Raw genomic sequence first — 12,247 nt, 5'->3', positions numbered from 1 at the left:
TATGCCATGGCTTTTTTAGATCTCAACCCAATTGAACACTTACGGGAGATTCTGGAGCGGGGCCTTGAGACAGTGTTTTCCACCACCATCTACAAAACATCAAATGATGGAATTTCTTGTGGAAGAATGGTGTCTCATCCCTCCAATAGAGTTCCAGTAGAATCTATGCCAAGGTGCATTGAAGCTGTTGGTGTATGTTGGTGTTCCCTTTATTTAGGCATTTACCTGTATCTCTACCTGATACTATGCAGGATATCTGGGGAAACAATAGGAATACTAAGCAAATCAAGTTTTACAAAATGATATGTTTAAGAACAGCTTTAATAAAGCATTAGAGCATAATTTCGAACAATATTTAAGCTAGTTTAAAACACAGAGCCTTAGGCTAAGTTTACAAAGGCAGTCCAATTCTACTCATTTGTCCAATTATTGGCAATGATCTGATTGGTCAAAATATCAGAATTGGGCTGCCTGTATAAACGCAGCTAAAGTAGCCTAGATGGGACATATTTTAATATCCACCGTAGGTGGTATTTTCCTAAAGCTGTAAGGTTTAACGTGCTCTTAAATCTTGTTGTAATCGACACATTTTCACATGTTGACTTTCACGTTTTTATCCTCTTTCTCTGTGATTTAGTGCTGTTGTTTTTTCACTTGCAAGAACACTAAAATTCAAATTCACAAAGCAGACTTTTTTCCCTCTCGTGAATGTTTTTGTGATTTCTTCAGGTTCACTTTACGATTGAAACATCTACCACAATCATTGTGTCAAATTAGCAATAGTGAAACATTTGTGCTTCTTCAGTTTCTGTAATGGAAAAGATCTTTATGAAGAAATCCTCCAATTAAGGAAATACCACCCAATTCTTGAAATTCTTCCACCGATGGCCTCTTAGCCTCTACAGGATTACTGGCAACCCCAAAAGACACTGAGGAGTTTGTACTCTGGATTCCAAACGCTGGATAGAGGGGCTCAGTGAATGTGGTCTGAAAAGTGTAAAGGTGGGTCATTGTGTCAGAGGAGACCTCATAGAAGGAGACAGTTCCAGCAGGATGGTCTAAAAACACTCCTACTCTCTTGTTTTGCTCAGATAGCTTTGGAGGGGAGGTTATTTTAGTGGTTTCATTATTGTAGTCAGCAGAGTCATGGTACTTAGAACAGGCAAGACACCAGGAATTGTCATTGGATCCAAGCTTACAGACACGACCATTTCCTTTTCTGCTGATTCCTTTATATGCCACTCCTATGACAGTCAAGTGCCCACTCCCCTCTGCCTCCCAGTAATGGCGCCCACTCAGACCCTCTGTACACAGCACCTGTGGACAGTCAAATCTCTCGGGGTGGTCAGGATACAGCTGTTGCTGTCGAACTCCTGTCACCTGTCTGTTTCCTTGAGACAGAGATAGGTGTCTGCTTACTGTGTTTAGGTCTAGAGTGGGCTCACAGGCATCTGTGGATGAAAAGAGAGGTTAGAGGAGGGGAAATAAGCTGGATCAACCCAATGTGTCCGTGTGTTTAAGTCACGGGTGGGATCTGAACTACCTCATCACTAAAGTGTCTTACCTCCACTAGATTTACAGGAATAATGAATGTGTTCTTTTAGTACATTGACCGAAATAGATGAGATGTTAAAACAAAGAAACATACATACACTTCTTAAGCAGCTGTGGTTCTATCCAGATCTCTTCATTATGGTCCACACTGTGGCAGAGGAACAGAGAGTGAGTGAGTGAGTGAGTGAGTGACAAGGAATCAAGTAAAGTGTTGCCATTGGAATTACTGAAGGTCAGAATTCAATGTTGTGGTTCAAATAGGAGAGAAATATGCATACAAATGAAAATATTGGCACAGATTTACTGCACTAACTTGAGATTACAATGGGCCTCCTCCAGTTTAGCAGAGAGAAGCTTCACGCCTGAGTCTCCTGGGTGATTGAAGCTCAGGTCCAACTCTCTCAGGTGGGAGGGGTTTGACCACAGAGCTGAAGCCAGAACAGCACACCCTTCCTCTGTGACTTTACAGAATGACAGCCTGCAGAGAAAAACAATTCTGGGTTTTACAACTTGACTGAGGCTGGTGAGAGCTGAAATATGAACCTATCTTTTCAGAGATACACTATTGTTAAAGCATTTACATCTACATGTTGGTTATTTAGCAGACACTCTTATCCAGCCAGTGCATTCAAATAGGGTAGATAAGAGAACCACATATCACAGTCATTGTAAGTACAAACTTTCCTCAATAAAACATCTATCAGAGAAATCTGAGCAAGTGAGGAAAGACAAGTGTTAGAGCAAGAAAGACAGTAAGGTGTTTTTATGATCTAGGGCTAGATGACATCAGATTGACATACGCATAGCTTTGTTTTGGCGGCGTCAAAGGTGGAACTGCGTTAGAGCTGTCAAATCCACAAGCAGCTCGTTGCGTTACCTGATCACAAACACTGCCATTGGATACAACGAAACCACACCCGACTATAATCCGACAAATCCCATGCAGCCGCGTTACAAGTTCAAACACTCAAATTAGACTGATATGCATAAATCCCCCCATCCAAATGAACATGAAAACATGCATTAGCCTCACATCAATGGTTTGACATTGGAGAGTCATTATTTCTAACATCGATAGAGCCTACACTTTCTAGCGCCATTTTGAACATCTAACACAGTAGGGATAATAAGAAAGGGACTGGTTTGTGACACACGAGCAGCTGCTCACCGATATGTCACCTCATACTGCAGTTACACCTCCAATGCTGGCTAGCGCTGGTTAACGCTCAATCTGATTGAATCCAGGCCATAGTAATGTACATTATGTGTGTAAATACTGACCTAAGTATCTCTAGTCTACAGTTTTGATGCCCTAGTCCAGCAGAGAGCAACTTCACTCCTGAATCCTGCAGGTCATTGTGACTCAGGTCCAGCTCTCTCAGGTGAGAGGAGGTTGAGCTGAGAGCTGAGGCCAACTCTTCACAGCAGTCTTCTGTCAGACAACATCGATTCAGCCTAAATGAGAGAAATAATAATATTATAACACACTAGGCAAAAAGTAGCCATAATGAGAGGAAAATCACAAAGTAATGACTGACCTCAGTTTCTCCAGTTTACAGTGTAGGCTCAACAATCCAGCAGCAAGCAGCTTCACTCCATAATCCTTCAGTCTGTTGTAACTCAGGTCCAACTCAATAAGAGATAAGTTAAGAGAGACCAATATTTCACAAGACTCCCCTGTGATGCCACAGCCAGTAAGTCTATAAAGATGTGAGAATATACCATTGAAACAGGCTGGGTTGAACTTCCCAAAAACATAAAGATCATCTTTAGCATTAAGATCATTGTTCGTCCATTTTCTACCAGTGTACTTAAGATGATCTTAATGCTAATTATGATCAATGAAAACAGAATGCATTAGAGCTCGCTCTGAAAATTAACCTCAAAGGGATAGTTTGGGATTTTGGCAATGATGCCCTTTATCTACTTCCCAAGAGTCAGTTGAACTTGTGTAAACCATTTTTATGTCTCTGTGTTCAGTGTGATGGACGTTGCCAACTTATGTTAGCGCAATTGCTAACTTGCGTTAGCCCAATTGCTAACTTGTGTTAGCCCAATTGTAACTAGCTTTAGAGCAAGCGAATGCTACTGTAGTTAGCATTGGCCTCTAACTTCCTTTACACTGTACAGTCATACAAATGGTATTCACAAGATTATCTGACTCTGGGGAAGTAGATAAAGTCCCAAACTATGTCTTTAACAAAACTATCCAACATTGTTACAGTTTCTGGTTTTCTTAAAACCTCTTAAAGCATTGTTGGTTAAGGGCTTGTAAGTAAGTATTTCACTGTAAGGTGAACACCTGTTGTATTCGGCGCATGTGTCAAATTCAATTTGATTTGGTGATGTAAAGATGTCTCCAAATGTACTGACCTCAGTGTTTCCAGTTTACAGTGTGGATCCTCCAGTCCAGCAAAAAGTATAAACTCTCCATCATCAAACAGCTCACTGTTCCTCAGGTCCAACTCTCTCAGAGGTGAGTATGCAGATTGGAGAACGGAGGCCAGTGTGTCACAGACCTGATTTGAAAGAGTATAGCCAGACAGTCTGCAGAAACAGAGAACATATAATTTCAGTCTGATGTTGTGCAGGCCATGGCAAACTGTTGAATCCTATTGTATTCGGTGTCTGCTGAGTAGGATCTGTCCATAATAACTTGATCTCATGCAACCTGTTGTTCTGATTTAAAAAATATATAAGTGAAATGAAAGCAAACACACACAAATGGTTAGGGGTGTTAGGTCTCTCAGCATACATACATATTATGAAAAATGTGGACTAGAATTATTCAGATTTCATCATCTTCTGGTATGTGTGAGTTTAGTCTTGACTGAAGCCTTACATTGCCTTTCTGCAGTTTCTTACAGCTGGGACCAGTCTGTCATGCCCCTCCTCTGATGTGTTGTATTTCACCAGGTCAAACTCATCCTGCACCTCCTCTGACATCAGAAGCACATAGGCCAGTGCTGAGCAGTCAGCAGGTGACAGTTCTTCTCCAGACTCAAGGAACTTCTGAACGTTCTCCTGAACTGAATTGTCCTTCATCTCAGTCAAACAGAGGAAAAGGTTGATGTACCTTTCAGGTGACACATGATGTGCACCAGGATTCTTGAGGTATTTTCTAATCTCCTCAACAGCCTCTGAGCTGATCTTTGTCTTTGGCAGTAGGCCTTGCAACAGTCTCTGATTGGAATCCAGTGTTATGCCAACAAGGAAGCGGAGGAATAGGTCCAGGTGTCCATTTAGACTATTCATGGCTTTGTCCACCATCATCTTCAGCAACTCATGCAAGGGAAGTGCTGCAGAAGCATTCTCCAGGAAAGACCCAAGGGCCTTGATGTTGTTGCTCACACAGCAGTGAAAGACATGCAGTGCAGCAAGGAACTCCTGAAAGGTCAGGTGCACAAAGCAGTATACCTTCGTATACAACCCGCACTCTTCTTTCAGGAATTCTGTGCAAAACTCAGAGTATGTTGAGGCTTCACTAACATCAATCCCACAGTTTCTCAGGTCTTCCTCGTCGAATATGATATTGCCCTCTTGCAGCTGTTCAAATGCTAATTGTGCCAGGTTCAAAATGAAGATTTTCTTTGATGCCAAGATCTTCTGTCTATCCCTCTCATTCTGCCCCTGATACTTTTCATTTGCCAGGTTTATCTGAATGACCATGAGGCGAGCGTACATCTCAGTCAGAGTTGTAAGGATCTCTCCTCTCTCATTTCTCTGTCTACGAAACACATCCTCTAGAACCTTTGCAGTGATCCAACAGAAGACTGGTATGTGGCACATGATGTGGAGGCTCCTTGATGTCTTTACATGTGAAATGATTTTGTTGGCTAGTTTCCCTTCACCAAATCTCTTCTTAAAGTATTCTTCTCTCTGCGTGTCAGTGAACCCTCGTACTTCTGAAATCCGACTGACCAAGTCGCGGGGAATCTGATTTGCTGCTGCTGGTCTGGAGGTTATCCAGAGGAGCGCTTTGGGAAACAGAGTCCCCTTGATGAGGTTAGTCAGCAACTCGTCTACTGATGAGATCTGTGTCATATCAAACAGTGTCTCGTTGTTTTGGAAATCCAAGGGAAGTCTGCTTTCATCCAGACCATCAAAGATGAACAGAACTTCACAATCAGTGTACTTCTTTACATCTTCTATCTCAGAAAGTTCAGGGTGAAATCCATTTAAAAGTCCATGAAGACTGCATTGTTTTTTAATCAGATTCAGCTCTCTGAAAGGAAGCACAAATATGAAATCTACATCTTGATTGGCTTGTCCTTCTGCCCAGTCGACGATGAACTTCTTCACTGAGACCGTTTTTCCGATTCCAGCGATGCCCTTTGTCAGCACAGTTCTTATGTGTTCCTCTTCTCCATGTGATTGTTTAAAAATGTTATTACAGTCGATAGGGGTGTCTGGTGATGTTTTTCTCCTGGATGTATATTCAATCTGCCGAACCTCATGTTCTTTATTAACCCCTTCACACTCTCCCTGTGTGATGTAGAGCTGTGTGTAAATCCTATTAAGGGGAGTTTGATCTACTGCAGTGCCTTCTAACACCAATGCAAACTTCTTCCTCAGACTGGCTTTGTATGTCTTGAGAATATCATTCACTAGAATGAAATGTAAACAAAAACATGAAGTTCAAGTTATGAAGTAAAGCACCTTACTCTTATTGTAACCCTCTTTTGAATAAGGCTGTTTACTCTGTCACTCAGAAGCCACTCAAAGTCTCATAACAAAAATTCAAGTGGAGTATATTGCTCCAGCTAACTGATTCTGAGATTCAAACTTATATCACTATTTTGAATTAACACCAGATCAAAATATATTTATGCTAAGTTGAATGAATTAGATCTGGGGGAAATGCATAAATCTGTGGTGTTGTTTTTTGTGCTGTCAAATACCAGGTTGTATGATACGCCTGGGGCAGGCGTAATGAACTGATGCTCAACTCACTGGAGAAACAAAAGAGAGAAAAGACAGAGACTGAGTTAAAGTAGTCCACCATTCTATTCCTAAAGAGGACAATCATCATTGATATAAGGTGTCAGGAAATTGAATGTGCACAATAAAGTGTATAGGGCCGTACTTTAGTAGTATATAGAACAGTAGTAACACTTGATGGAGAATAGGCAGTAGATAGAATTACAAGAAATACAATGTTTGATGCCTTACCCTTGTTCTGTGGAACAGCTATGTGGGGCTTCTAGAAATAATAAAGAAAAACTATAATTATTGTAGGAAACCTACAGTTCTGAATATGAATTTAAGGAATCCTGGAGTAAGTAAATCAACCGTATGACAACACATCAGCTAGCATCTGACCTGGGCAGAGAATAGTTATAAATACCAACTTTTCAAATACTTACTGTAAGGTAGTCAAATATAGTTTACATAGAGTTTCAACTTAAAGGCTACTTTTTTCTTCAATATTCAAATACAGGTCTCAAAAAAACGAATCATATCTGAAAGTATTTTGAATACCTCTCAGAAAACCAAATAATATTTTAAAGTATTTGATTATATGCAAGTTATTTGAAAAAAATAAAAAAATTGATGGCTGCCAAATACTGTATTCAAATAGTTGTAGTCACCTCCAAAGTAACTATTTGTTGCCCAGGGAAAATAGTTACTTTCCACAAAGCATAGTTATTAAAACTATAGTTATCCCATGTCTGCACAACACAACACAACATAACATCTGACCTGAGATGTTTCACTAAAACCGGTATCTGTTCATACAGACATCAACTGTGTGAGAATGATAAAGTGTTCACCTGTTTTTGGCACAGTGATGATGATGTCTCTTACAGTAGAGTTGTAGATGAATGGGGCGATGATAGTGCTTCCATCCTGAGCTCTAATGGAGGTTGGGATAGAAGCTACTCTATGCTCCTCAACATGCTGGTCTTCTGTTACTTGACAATCAAACAAAACAACATTGGCATAGTGACTTGAAAATTGGTGGTGAACATTCTAATTGCACGTAGATCCAAATGTACTTGGTCAATCATTTTGAGCCATAAACATTTTACAGATACTTTTCTTACAAATACATTTGAAAAATAATCATAATTTTCAAAAAGGTGTCTTACTTTCTTGGTGTTTAATACCATGTTGTTGTAGTAGGTTCGGTTCAGAATGTGTTCTGGATCTCTTTCCACACTGGGGGCAGCCAGGGTCTCCTGATGGAGCAGGCTGGTCCCTGTAGCTGCCGATGCACTGTCTGCACACTCTGTGTCCACAGTTTAAAGAGACGGGGTCTCTCAGCCCTTGCTCACACATTGAACAGCTGGACTGATGCTTGGTCAGACCTGCCCTCCAGCTCCACTCACTGCTGAGAGAGAGAGAAGAGCTATTCAGTGTGTTTGTGTGTGTGTACTTGTTTTCCTACATTATCAGGACCTCATTGTCCTAACATTTCACCCTAATGTCCTGAAAAGGTATGTAAACAAGTCAGGACATTTTTCAGATCCTGAATTTGTTCAAATGCTATTTTAAGCTTTAGGGTTAATTTGAGGTTTTTGGGATTAAGGTTAGGATTAGGGTTAGGTTTAAGGTTAGGGAAAATAGGATTTTTAATGTTCAAGCATTTGTACAGTCCAAAAACGTCTGAAATTTCACAAAAACATTGTTTTGTGTGTGAGTGTCATGTGTCTGTCACATGTCGTTGAGGCTTTATTGAGGGATGTTGACGCAACATAAAAAACTGAAACAAATAAAAAACATAAAGAATGACCAATTAAGAACGCTTGTGCCATCCCTCTGCTGTGGTGAAACTGCCTGCTGAGCCAGCAACGAGTGTTTAGCAATCAAAACCATTAATAGGAAGTCATTGTTTATTTTCATGACAGGCGTCCACACGCAGGGTGTTGTATTGTCGGGAGGTAGAATAAACGTGTGTATAAGCCCATGTTATCCCCCTCTTCTTCAATACCCATAGAGGACAGAAACCCACCTGTGTTCCATTACAGCAGATTTTACTCAGCACATGCAGTTGGATCCTTCATCACGGTAGACCTTCAACATCTTTTCAACAATGTCTGTCACATGGCCTCTTCGGATGGGTGGGAAGTCCTACAGAGTTTCCTGAGTCACAGAAAAACCTGAACCAACTCATGCCCCAGGTCATCCAGGAGGTCTATAAGGGAGTGTGTCATGATGACAAGCTGAAACATACACGTTAGCATGGCCACCAGACGAGAACTAAACTCTGTAAAACTGAGACTCATAACCAATTTATTTCTCTCTAGCTGCTCCTATTATTACTTCAGAACTAAAGGGCGCAATTTTGCTGTTTTCAGAACTCACTTTCTATTTACAGAGTAAATCCATAGCAGCAACGTTTCGGTCCGGAACAGTGAGATCTTTATTTTATTATTTCTTACACACAGTGGGACAAACACAGGTGTCCCACTCTAAATAAAAATAGTTTTGATGCAGTAGAGCTGTGCCCTTTGCTTTTGTTCTATCAGTTTGGTGAACAAATATGTTGTTTTTCTCTAAAGGGCAGCACTTATACACTCATTAGTGCTGTGCACATCCCAGGTGGACTATATTTCAGATGCCTGCCAGATCTCACAACTCCACCACTGTTTATATAATAGTCACGTTCCAGGCAAACTACATTTCAGGCGTTACATTGCATTAACCAATGGTTGTGTGCCACGTCCTTGACTGTGTATTCAGGCATCAGATTGCTATATCATAAGATGTGGTTAGCTGATATGTTAAATACCAATCCATGCGTTGTGAGATCTGGCAGCTAGGCGTCCGCAATGCAGTCGGCCTGGAACACGGCCACTATCTTAAACTGCATACTCTAGGTATGTGTTATCTATGGATATCTTACATAACATGGACACGTGATAAAAGAACACTTCGACTGGCCTGGCCGAAAGAGAGGTATGTGCACAGTCTACCCACATGCTACTAACGTCATGTTGACGATTGGTATGCAGCCATACCAATATTTCTAGTTTTGCCAAGTGGGCAGCTTGAAAGCCTGAGACCCACACTGAAAACAAGTGTTGTATAAAAAAAGCTTTCATGTGTTATTCTCTATTTGATTTGTCCTTTATTATCTGTACAATTGTTTATTCTAAAAATAAATAAATGTTTTCTGATCAGTCTCATTGCGCAAATACCAATCTGTCTGGATACGTTGAGGTTTATATGTCTCTTCCTGATAAATAACTTGGTTACTGTAAAACGTCTGTCAATCATTAGCCACAGTGGTGAGTAGCCAAATGCATCACAGTAAACAGTTTAACAATTCCTAAGCCATGACGTCTGGAGCACTAATACTTTACATCAGAGTAGAGGTATTACTATATAATGTGGAGAACAAGGAAATGCATTACTGGGCCAATAAGTAATCCCCAAAGCACATTCCAGTCCAACCCGCCACAACAGTATGTGCCCACAACTTCGTTGCCTAGGTCATAATGAATCCTGTAATATAAAACCAAACATTTTCCCTTTTAAGAAAACAATAACTAACCAACTGGAAATGTATAGTGATATCATCTGGTCTGTTCTGCTTACCCTCTGTTCGTTTGATGGTTATGATGTGCGATTTTCTTCCTGCTTATTACACCCAAGACCTCCCGAGTCTGACTGGATTGGTTTCAGTTATTGTCAGGTTGATAATGACTGTACTTATCAACAGTCCGTCCTTACAAGCGCCAATCTGCATTTATTCTCTCTGTCTCTCTCTCTCTCTCTCTCTCTCACTCTCACTCTCTCTCTCCCTCTCTCAATTTACATTGCCAAAGCAAGTGAAATAGATAATAAGGCCGGGCAAAGTTGAATTATAAACAAACAGTCGGTTAAATTCATGGTTAATGCATAATTTTCAGATCAATTAAAAGTGATTAAGAGACGAAACAACAATGTCATTGAACCAATTCACTGTCCAGAGATTAGGGCATTCATCAGCTAAAACTGATAGTATTTTTGACAACCAAATTGAAGTCAAAATGATTGATGAAATCGAAGTGTGTCAGCTGTATGGTGATTTGCGATTCATAATTTAAATTTTACCAGTACTACCAGTAGTCTAGGCCAACCGATAACACCAAGATGGAATGCATTTGAAGTGATGGTGCGCCGCCAAGGACAGCTAGCATGTCCTGCAAAGTACATCGCCATTGGCATTAATTTTTGCAGATCTGCAGCTCCACAATGACGTGATCGACTGTCTCCAAGGTGGGGGCTTCTCGTGGCAGCCAGACGAGACAATCGAAGGAGGATGCGATGAGCAAAGTTGCTGGGCTCGAATTTAGTCGAGCTTGCTCTATATTGATTGATGCTTCTAATTGTGCATGTCAAAAATGACATTTTTTATTTTGATGATGATAGGCTATACTCTATGGCTGGATGTATGTATTTTTTCCAATTCTACATTAATTTGCCAGACCTAACTTGATTGACCCTCTTTCTACAAGGCCTAGTCTGAGAGGCCTAGTCATATTTGTAGGCTATCGAGATACATTCAGGTAATGAACTCATTATATATCAACATTATAATTTAATTACAATTATTTATTGTCAATCATTCTTGAAATATATATATTTTTAAATAGTCTACTCCATTAACCTATACATCACATTAAATGATGAGATTGGATTGCACTTTTCCCAGTGTTACATTCATTTGACCTAATTCAAATGATTGCCATTTATTACCAATGGCATATTTTTCCTAGAAAGGGTAGTCTATGATAGGCCTTTATATTGACATTGTCTTAATTTGTTAAAGCCTTGTTAGGCTATACAATTAAGTAGATTAATGAACTGATAATACTTTCATACATTACTTTTTTTTCCAATAATTTTTTTATATGATAGGATGTATAATAGAATGCAATATTCTATGTGAATAATGTTTATTCATGTTTTTTTGTTTTTAAATTTTTTTTTATCCCATTTTCTCCCCAATTTTCGTGGTATCCAATCGCTAGTAATTACTATCTTGTCTCATCGCTACAACTCCCGTACGGGCTCGGGAGAGACGAAGGTCGAAAGCCATGCGTCCTTCGAAGCACAACCCAACCAAGCCGCACTGCTTCTTAACACAGCGCGCCTCCAACCCGGAAGCCAGCTGCACCAATGTGTCGGAGGAAACACCGTGTACCTGGCCCCCTTGGTTAGCGCGCACTGCACCCGGCCCGCCACAGGAGTCGCTGGAGCGCGATGAGACAAGGATATCCCTACCGGCCAAACCCTCCCTAACCCGGACGACGCTATGCCAATTGTGCGTCGCCCCACGGACCTCCCGGTCGCGGCCGGCTGCGACAGAGCCTGGGCGCGAACCCAGAGACTCTGGTGGCGCAGCTAGCACTGCGATGCAGTGCCCTAGACCACTGCGCCACCCGGGAGGCCCATGTTTATTCATGTTAATGTGTGTATTAATAATAATCTGATAATCAGGTTGAAATGTAATATTTCTCCTATTTTTCATGTCCATATAGCCTGGACATTTGTTACCCGATTATCAAAAGCACTCTGGTATATGGACCCCTATCTAGAGAAGTTCAAAGAGAGAAGCTTAACCATACCAGACAGATTCCTGCAATTACCACAAGGCCTTGAATCCTACAACAGATACCAGGAAACACGACACAAGGCACCAAAACGAAGTAAAGATCAGCTTCGGGATCATTGCAGTCAGCTCTCTATCTCAATATCCCAG

General features: G+C 40.8%; 1 protein-coding gene across 6 annotated transcripts; it reads right to left on the bottom strand.

The window, feature by feature from the left end:
• Positions 1 to 88: 88 nt before the first annotated feature.
• Positions 89 to 10,282, bottom strand: LOC120065435 (NACHT, LRR and PYD domains-containing protein 12-like). Of its 6 annotated transcripts, none has more exons than XM_039016441.1 (12): positions 10,099 to 10,282; positions 8,510 to 10,005; positions 7,647 to 7,888; positions 7,329 to 7,469; positions 6,728 to 6,757; positions 4,397 to 6,161; positions 3,928 to 4,101; positions 3,093 to 3,254; positions 2,836 to 3,009; positions 1,868 to 2,032; positions 1,653 to 1,702; positions 89 to 1,451 (listed from the first exon to the last, which is right to left on the bottom strand). In XM_039016441.1, exons 2-12 carry the CDS (start codon positions 8,518 to 8,520, stop codon positions 802 to 804), a joined length of 3,564 nt encoding a protein of 1,187 aa, XP_038872369.1. In that variant the 5' UTR covers positions 8,521 to 10,005; positions 10,099 to 10,282; the 3' UTR covers positions 89 to 801. The 6 variants fall into 6 exon arrangements, with proteins under 6 accessions (XP_038872369.1, XP_038872370.1, XP_038872368.1 ...); XM_039016442.1 differs by having other exon boundaries at positions 8,510 to 8,720; XM_039016440.1 differs by having other exon boundaries at positions 8,510 to 8,692.
• Between the last annotated feature and the right edge of the window lie 1,965 nt (positions 10,283 to 12,247).

Source organism: Salvelinus namaycush, chromosome 20 (genome assembly GCF_016432855.1).
Source record: "Salvelinus namaycush isolate Seneca chromosome 20, SaNama_1.0, whole genome shotgun sequence".
NCBI classification, from domain to species: domain Eukaryota; kingdom Metazoa; phylum Chordata; class Actinopteri; order Salmoniformes; family Salmonidae; genus Salvelinus; species Salvelinus namaycush.
This window is presented reverse-complemented; position numbering and strand designations above follow the sequence as displayed.